General features: G+C 35.1%; 1 protein-coding gene across 2 annotated transcripts in view; it reads left to right on the top strand.

Moving 5' to 3' along the window:
• ITPR2 (inositol 1,4,5-trisphosphate receptor type 2) overlaps positions 1–9,850 on the top strand; it is a 561,528-nt gene that overhangs the window by 468,914 nt on the left and 82,764 nt on the right. For both annotated transcript variants that reach the window (XM_001363065.4, XM_056799421.1), the window contains 2 exons: positions 3,001–3,165; positions 3,999–4,194. In XM_001363065.4, coding sequence (XP_001363102.1) covers positions 3,001–3,165; positions 3,999–4,194 — 361 coding nt within the window. The remainder of the gene's footprint in view (positions 1–3,000; positions 3,166–3,998; positions 4,195–9,850) is intronic.

The following is a 9,850-nucleotide window of genomic DNA, read 5'->3' as shown; positions in this document are numbered from 1 at the left end:
GACATTCTCACATAATAAAATCTCAAAAATGTTTAAAAAGACACCTCCCTTTTTTGTTCTTTGCATTCATCAGCAGCTCCAGCTCATTATGGATTTTATCATTCTTAATTAATATTGTTCCTCAAGACCATGACATTCTTTTTTACTCATCATCAGTTATCTGTTCTTCCATGTTTTGTGCAGCTGTTTTAGCCATCTTTTCCCAACATCTGAATCATTTAGGGGTTCAGAATTTTGTTCTCATGAATCTACTAGACCTCTTTAGGAAACTTTGCCTGTATACTTTTAGGCCTTTGAGGTCCTATCTATCCTATATTTAATTTGTTTAAACATTTTCCTTGAATTCAGGGTATATTTCACATTATACCAGTTTTCCTCCATACCATTATCATAAGATTTAAGATGGCACTATCAGTTCTCCCTAACCTATTCATCATTTCCATTCTACCAACTTTGTCTTTAAAGTTGGTGAGATTCAGGTCCAAACTAGTAGTTTCCCTCACTCCTTTCTCTCTTTCTAAAAGACAAAAATAGTACAAAAGTGTGTCAGATCTTTGTCGGGTGCTCTGTTTTTTACAATGGAAGGTCTAGCAGATGTTTGGAAAGCTGAGGTCTATTGCTACTGTGTTATTCCTTTGTGCCAACTTTGTATCTAGGGCTTCCTTAATCTTCATGAACGTAGGCTGCCCTTCAGGTCAAAGGAGACACTGCAGGAGCCTAGAAAAGGACTGAAGTATTATAGGTAGTTATTTATTCAAAGCTTCATAGGATGACTTACTTGCATTGTTAATAAAAAACAAATGCCTGTTATTCACCATGTTACATACATCTTACACAACTTACATAGAGAGCTTCTATTTTCTCTTGTTTTTTTTTTTATTTATTTCTATAAATTTGGTTGAGGTAATATTGGAAATTTTATGACTTCTCTCTGAACATTTGTATATGCATCTCAAACTACTGGATTCCATATAATAGTACTTCAGTGATTGCTCCTTACCCAAATCTACCCATGGATTTATGTTCTTACTTTTAAAGCAGTTTGCTCAAAGAATGTCTGTTGAGAAAATGGTATTGTTCCCTTAAGTAACTTCAAAATTTTCTACCATTCCTGAGCATGGCAAATGAAAAAGATGAATATTAGACCTAATAGGAACTGTTTCATCCTCTTTATTTCATAAAGAAGGAAAAAAGACCCAGAAAAGTCAGTCAACTCATTGAAGGAAACATGCAACTAAGAGTTAAAACTGGGATTAGAAACTAAATCTCCCGATTGTCTTTTCAGTATTGTTTCCACCATCTCTCCTATAGATATCCTAGAAAATGGATGTAAATGAACTATACACAGGTCCACAAGAACCCCAATATAATTAAATATAGATCAAATATATCTTTAACCCAATAAAATTAATATATATGAATTATAATTGACATTTGACAATTTTGTTGTCTTTTGATTTAGGAGAGCTTTTGAGTTATTAAAAGATTTGATTTCATGTTGTCTTTCTCCAATTAGTACTTGCTTATGACTAAAAATATCAAAAGCAACCTTGAAGGAATAAATGTATAAGAGAGAGGAAAGGAAGCAGTTATATTCCTTTGTCTTGATGCCGGCAGGGATGTTTGTGAGCTATCATGTCAGTTGTGGAAATCACTGGTAATACTGTGCTAAAGAAAGTTTGACCTTCTCCTTGCAAATGATTTTTATATGGAATGAACAATAGTATTAGCACTTAATAATGATAATAGTGGTATTGGCGCTGACAATAATTATATAACACTTTACTGTTAACAAAACATCCAGGTGGCTCAGTGGATAGAGCCACAGTGGACAGTGTAGTCTACAGGGTCACTAAGAGTTGGACCTGATTGAACAACTGAAAAACAACAAATTATTGTTTAGAATACTCTATCCACTGTGCAATCCAACTGCTTCTAGGAACTATTATTCTGCCTTATGTATTTTTTTGTGGAGTTTGGGAGTCAGAGGAGAGGAAGAGGTTCAGAATTGTGATTTGTGTTTAGGAAATACTCCATAAGGAGACTTTCTCTACCAATAAAGATTGATAGCTATCTGTAATCAATAACCTCTGCCCTGTTTGCCTCAGTTTCCTCATTTGTAAAATGAGGATAATAATAGCACCTACTTCCCAGGATTGTTATGAGGATAAAATGAGATCCTATATAAAGAGCTTCACAACTTTTCACTGTTATGTAAATGCTAACTATTATTATTCAAAGAAGAAAAATAATACATTCCTTTCTTCTAAGTAGTTTGTCATATAATAGGAGGGATAAAGACATATGTGTCAATATGGTTGACATAAAGTAAAACATAAGGACTAAGGAGACATCTAAAGAAAGTACTGTATCCAGTATATGGAAGAAAAATAATTTCTACCTGAGGGGAATAAAGAAGTTTTCAAGAAAGAGGCTATCTTTTCCACAAAAGCATTCATGCTTTCACTAATATATGTATTTATTAATCAATTAATGAGAAGGTATTTTTACTATGTTGTGTAAGACAATGGAAATGTCAACCAATGAGCCTTGAACACCTACAATATGCCAAGAACATAAGTTTTGAAGTTCCAAATATTGTAATATTGAACTTATTTCCTGAAAACAGCTTTTGATACAATAAAATTCTATAATAGAAAACAATTTAGGCAAGTCCTGAGGGTTTATTTCAAGTCCAATATAAAAATGTTTTACATATGTAAAAATGGAGATTTGAACCCTAGACTTCAATCCCCAGAAGGCATCACTTACCAACGTGGAGTTGCAAAGGGCATGCTAAATGTTTTTATGGAGGTATGAATATATATTTTATGTATAATGTATAAATCATTATGTATAAGCATTGCTAAGCAATTATACAATGAAAAAGAAGATAAACTAATAGTGCTATTAAGTGATGAATTACTTTCGGCAATATCCCTCTATGTGAAAAGGCAATGTAATGCAATAAATCTCATCTCATCTTTTTCTTTCCTTTAGCTTTGTAACAAAATAGTATTTCTGGTAAGCTTTGTTGGAAATCGTGGAACATTTACTCGTGGATACCGAGCAGTTATCATGGACATGGCCTTTCTCTACCATGTAGCATATGTCTTGGTCTGCATGCTGGGTCTTTTTGTCCATGAGTTCTTCTACAGTTTCTTGGTAAGAATTTATCTAAAAAAGACAGTAATATTCTCTCTTATGTGCATATGGGCTAGATCTATCTCTTATGTACATGTGTATCTCTCTCTATATGTATGCATATGCCTATATTATATACATGTACATATCAATTTCTGTATAATCTGTTCTTATTTCTTTTTTTTTTAAGTCAGGGCTTAACAATCCATCAAATTACAGAGAGCTATAGAACAAAAATTGGAACTCTCATTTTCATTTGGGCCTTTTTCTCCTAGAAATGACTATAGATGTTACATTGCTTTAATTCTAAAAAGCCATAAAGCACTCTACCTCTCTGTGCTGAATTTATTTGATGAGAGATTTGTCTTTGTATTCTATTGCATTAGCACAGTGCTTTGTCCATAGTGATAGCTTAACAATTGTTTGAATCGTCTTTACTGCCAAATTCAGATAGAAGAGAAGTTTTAGAATTTTGAAAGGAAAATATTAGTATTTTACAAGTATATTTGAATTCCTTAAGTCTTATAGTTCACAACATTTATACATATATATAGTTTTTCACATACAAAGTATCCATGAAAATTTCATTTAGAAACCTGTTGCATGGGAATAACACAAAATCATCATGAATTAATTTGCTAATTACCTCTCATTTCTATTCAGTCTTGAATTCTCCCTTTACTAGAACATATTATATAAGTATTCAGGGTAATATGAAATTTTTAATACTCTCACATATACATATATATGATATTTTAATCAATATTTTCCCTAGTATTAACTAGAATGATTCTACCTACTGTTCATATGCTATTCTCATTATTTGTTCCTCCCTTACTCTATTATATTTTTAGCTTTTTGATTTGGTGTATAGAGAGGAGACCTTGCTCAATGTTATAAAAAGTGTCACTCGAAATGGTCGCTCTATTATTCTGACTGCAGTCCTTGCTCTCATCCTTGTCTACTTGTTTTCCATTATTGGATTCCTGTTTTTGAAAGATGACTTTACAATGGAGGTGGATAGACTGAAAAACAGAACACCTATTACAGGTAATTTTTTTTTTTTACTTTCTGATGGAAGAATATTACTCCTCTGTAGCTTGTTGACTGTATTATAGATAAAAGCTAATGGGTAAAATTTTTGTCTTGTTTTTCTGGAAATTAGGATTTGTTTACAGTGAGGGTGCTGATATGGCATCCTTGTCTGCAAAAGAGGGATAATAATATCACCTACCTCACTGGGTTGTTGTGGGGATCAAGTAGGTTAATATATTCATGAGACACTACAAACTTTAAAGCACTATATAAAAGCTGAGGAGGAGGAGGACCACTAGGAGGAGGAGGAAGTTGATGGCTAAATAGGCAGTTGGAGATGCCAGAGTTGAATTCAGCATAAAGATTTTGGATAGATAAATAAATCTGGGAGATTTTTAAATAGAGATAATAATTTTACACATTGTAGTTAATTTTGCTTATAGAGGATCAAGGGAAATATTAACAAGAAAGAAAAGAAGAGGGACCAGAAGAGAGACTTTTGGAACATCTATGGGTAGTGAGAATAACCTGGATTAGAATTAGCAAAAGATCTTGAGAGGAGGAGTCAAGTAGGTCAGGGACTGTTGTCATTTTCATTCCTAGCCCAGTACCTAGCACATAGTAAATAATAAATGTTTATTAAATCAGTGATTGACTGAATATTGCCTTCTTTATCTTCTTTACAATTATTTTCCTGATTTATTTATAGATAAAAATCTTCCCCAAACATTTGCATTTATCTCACCATGCATGTCAACTTGCTTAAAGTTCTCCAGAATTTTGGAAATTCTAACAATTTTTAGATTTGTAACAATTCAGCATAATCAGTGTACATTCTGATAAATGAATGAGTGATAAACCATTTATTAAGTCTTATGTGCTAAGGCACTTTGCTAAGCCCTCGGGTTAGTAATACAAATGGCCATGACATTCCCTGCTTTCAAGAAAATTCTATTCAAATGGAGGAAGACACATCACAAAGTAAATCAGGGATGTGGGAGGATGAGTATGGCAGTAGGGTTTGGAAAATGGCCAAGAAGTAAGTGATGGTGAAAGCTTACCTGTGAGAGCTCAGGGACCCAGCAAGTCAAGTCCAGGCGGTTCTGGTGGAAGAGGGCTGAGAAAGACAGTTAGGGTGTATGGGTTATTTAAATAGCTATCATTTCTTTTGTGACTATGGCAATAACTTTAAATGAACTTCATTATTCTGTCCTAGAAAGGAAATAGCCTTGTTTGATGATCATTAACATCCGGTGAGGAATAAAAGAATGGGATGTGTGCTTGCCAAAGGTGTTCATTACTGTCATATAGAAGAGCCATTGCCGAGTTGAAATTGAGGAAAGATTCTTTATAGGTGGTGAGACCCTCCTAGCACTTTTAGTTTGTGTATGATATGGTATCTTGTTTATTGTATCAAGGCCAGGAACTTTGTAAAGCTTCCTTGAAAAGATCCACAATCAAGCAAAAGGGTCTGGCTCAGTCATCCACATGGGAAAACCTAAATCTATGGAGGATGCCTTTTGTTCAGCATGTGACATGCAATTAGACCAGTGAGAGATTCCTGCAGCTGTATTCTGCATTTGGGGAGTAGGAACAGAGGAAGCAGATGATGGGAGTAAGCAAAGAGATGAGCAACAATACTACAATGAGACATAGACATTTTATTTAGTACCCTGAGCACCGTCATGTATAATTTATTATATTTCAAGTAACAACAGAATATGAAAGATAAAAGGTCTAGTTGAAAGATATAGAAAATACTTCTGGGTCATATGAGCAACAAGATAGAAGACTACATACTTCTTCTGATCCCTACAACCTTGCAAACCTCTCCAAAACAGAGATTATGTTCTAAAAATAAAGCAATTTTAGCTATCTTCATGGGCTAGGATACTGAGTAAATAAAAGAAGATAAAAACCCATAAACTATTAGAATGCTATAGCTACTTGCAGTGAGGTCACCCTAGAAGATTCAAGGACCCGAGGGCTTATAACAAAATGCTCCCCAACCCTACCTTTTCCTAATGCCAGAGACTTGCCTCCAGACTGTGAAAGTTTACTCTGGGGCAGTTAGTGTCCCAGAGAGCCTTTAATAGCAAAAGTATGCTGGGGGCTTCAAGTACAGTGGCAGGAGACAATCCCTCAGCACCAATGCTACAATGCCCCGACCTGCTTGGGAAGTGCCAGACAACCCCATAGAAACTCTCTGAACTGCCATTGCCAGGTGGGAGGAGGCTGAGATGCTTTGAGACTCAGCCCCAAAAGAAATCACAGTCGGAGGGGACAGAATAAGAAAGTACATAATAAGGGGAAATGGGGAGGGAGCATAGGGGGACTGAACTTACCAAAGATCTTGGGAAGAAGAAAACTCAAAGACCTTGAACATAAACATAATTTATGTCAACAGGGAAAACATCCACAACATTAAGAAATGTGGCCTTCAGATCCAGTAAATGAGTTTGATTATAACAAATTGTGGGCAAGGGTTACCCTTTCCATCTTAAAAAATATGGAGAATTATAATCTTTATGGAGGAAAGGATTCATACAAATTAAATGACAAATCTTTCACTATAATGTATTTAATACTCAGAGATAAATAAGAAAATAGCCAAGATAATGGGGTAGCAAAAAGCTGACCTCTTCGCTATGAGTACTACACAGAGGTCTAGAAAATGTACCAGATCAAATCCTAATTGGTAAATCCCAGGGAAAAAATACAGTGAGTCATTCTTCTAGCCCACATCAGCCTAGAGGCAAAGAGGTCTGCTAATACTGGGGACACAGTACAGTGGACAGGGTATGTAGAACCTCATAGTATGGAGCTTGAATCAGAGCAAGAAGTCCAAGACTTACACAGAGGGTCCTAACCTTGTGCAAGGAGCAGGAACCAGTGCCAAATGGAAGCTGTTGCTCATCCCTCAGTGCTAGATCACAGGTCCTAGGTGGGACCAAGTTGGGGACTTGTACTCAGGGGTGGCATTCCAAGTTGCACAGCCATTGGAAGCCCTAGGATGTGTCCTCGGCAAAGAGAAAGTTCAGAATCACACAGCAGCCATTGGATGTGACCCTATGAGTGGAGCAGAGTTGGGGAAGAGAGCCTATCTCAGTTTCAGCCCCAAGGTTAGTCTTAAGCCTGCTATTAAATAACCAGATTGGGAATCTCAGACCAAGGGGGATCCTGCAGTCTTTTCTTTTGGAACCTGAAGAACTTTCTTTTTCATCAGCAGTCACTGGAACATCAACCAAGTGCAAGCCCATTTAAAAAATTATTTAGATAATTAATTAATTTAGAATATTTTTCCATGGCTACATGATTTGTATTCTTTCCTTCTTCTTTTCCCTTTCCCCTCCTTGTAGCCAATGAGCAATTCAACTGGGTTCTACATCTATCAAGACCTATTTCCATATTATTAATATTTGCAATAGAGTGATTATTTAGTGTCTACATCTCCAATCATATCCCTATTGAACCATGTGATCAAGGAAATGCTTTTCTTCTGTGTTTCTGCTTCCACAGTTCTTTCTCTGGATGTGGATAGCATTTTTTTTCTTTCTTATAAATCCCTCAGAAATATCTTGGATCATTGCATTGCTGCTAGTAGAGAAGTCCATTATATTCAACTGTGTCACAGTGTATCAGTCTCTGTATATAGCGTTCTCCTGGTTCTGCTCCTTTCACTCTGCATCAATTCCTAGAGGTCTTTCCAGTTCACATGGAATTTCTCCAGTTCATTATTCCTTTGAGCACAATAGTATTCCATCACCAACATATACCACAATTTGTTCAGTCATTCCCCAATTGAAGGGCATCCCCTCATTTTCCAATCTTTTGCCACCACAAAAAGCATGGCTACACATATTTTTGTACACATATTTTCCCTATTATATCTTTGGGCTACAGACATAGCAGTGGTATGGCTGGATCAAAGGGTAGGCAGTCATTTAACAAGCCCATTTACATGTTTTTCAGAAGCAAACCCAAGTGAGACCCTGGTAGAGCTGAGCCCAGGGTAGTGTTTAGATTTCACTTTGAATAAGACTACTTTCAGGAAGCTGAAAGTTTACATGTCCCTAGCCTAAGCTGCCCCCAAACCTTAGAATAACATAGCACTTAATATCCTGAGAAAACATCTATAATAGAAACTTCAAAGAAAAAACACAATTTAGACACAGTTCAACTAGAATTCTTAGAAAAGATAGGAGTGATAAAAAAGTTTAAATGATTTAATGAATGAAATGGGAGTTCTAGAGGAAAAAATAGAAAATAAATGAAAACTATTGAAAGAAGGAATCAAAAGAGAATGAACAAGGTTGGAACAAGCACCATATTACCTCAAGATTAGAATAGATAAAAGAAAATTTAGCAAATTCATGAGACAAATGAAAATATTAAAATAAATTGAAAAGACTAAAAAAAGAAGAAAATATAAGATCTTTTATAAGAAACAACTGACCTGGAAATCAAATTGAGGAGAAATAAATTTAAAATCATTAGGTCATATGAAAGCTATAAACAAAAACTTCTACAACAACCAGCCTAGACATCTTATTTCTGGAAATTATGAAAAAAAAAATCTTGACCAGAGCTCTTAGAACCAGAGAATATCATGAAAATAGAGAGAATACACTGGTTAGCTCTTGGAACAAAACTCCCAGGAAGAGTAAAGCCAAAATGTAGAGCTTCCAAGTCAAAGAAAATTTTGAGCATCTGGAAATAAAATTCTAGGACTGAAAAGCCACAGTTTAGATCGCACAAAATTTAGCATCACCATTACACCATTATAAAGGAAAGGGGAGATTGGAGTATAATATTCTAGAAAGAAAAAAGAGACAAGCTTATAACCAAAAATAACATCCATAAAAAGGAATGTAATTCTATAGGTAAAAGATAAAGCACGATGCCTGGGCAGCTAGGTGGAATAGTCAATAAAGTGTGAGGTCTGGAGTCAGGAGAATCTTGCTTCACATATTTCTTAGCTCTTTGAGTCAGAACAAGTCACTTGTTCTTCTATCATAGAAATTGTTAGTATGTCAGAAACTCAGGGTTAAAAAAAGCAAGGTTCCTATTTGTCAGGAAGCTTATATAGTCTAGTGGATTTGTGATATGTACACTAATAACTAAAATGAAAAATTAGAAAATTTTTAATTTCTAAAGGGGTCCAAAGTACTGTGTGGTGTCATAAGATGTAGAGGATGTATTGGCCATTTCTGGCCAGTGTCTAGACTATTGAGAAGCAATCATAGAATTTGAAAGTGAAAAAGGTTCTTAGTGGTATGCCAAATTTATGGCTCAGAAATATGATTTTCGTCCCTCAACGATTTCAGTAAGACAGTCTTGAGTTTTTTTCCCAGTATATTTTAGCACTGAGAAGTGAGGTTTCATTGCTTCAATGTCAGATAACTCCACAATTTAATTTATCTTTTAAACACCAAGAATTTACTTTGTAAGGTTACTACTTGTTCCATTTTTGCCCTTGGAAATGTAAATATGGTCAGTTAAAGAAAATTCACATCAGTTTGATGTCCCAGATATTTATTAAGTAATTTTTTAAAAGTGAGGATTACTGTCAGGGGAGGCTTAAATTTGGAAGAGGGATACTTGCCAAAGATGTTTACTACCACCATGACTTTGAAAGAAAACATATTTATTAGATACTTAACATTGCAGA

The sequence above is a fragment of the Monodelphis domestica genome, chromosome 5 (genome assembly GCF_027887165.1).
Source record: "Monodelphis domestica isolate mMonDom1 chromosome 5, mMonDom1.pri, whole genome shotgun sequence".
Classification (NCBI taxonomy): Eukaryota; Metazoa; Chordata; class Mammalia; order Didelphimorphia; family Didelphidae; genus Monodelphis; species Monodelphis domestica.
This window is presented reverse-complemented; position numbering and strand designations above follow the sequence as displayed.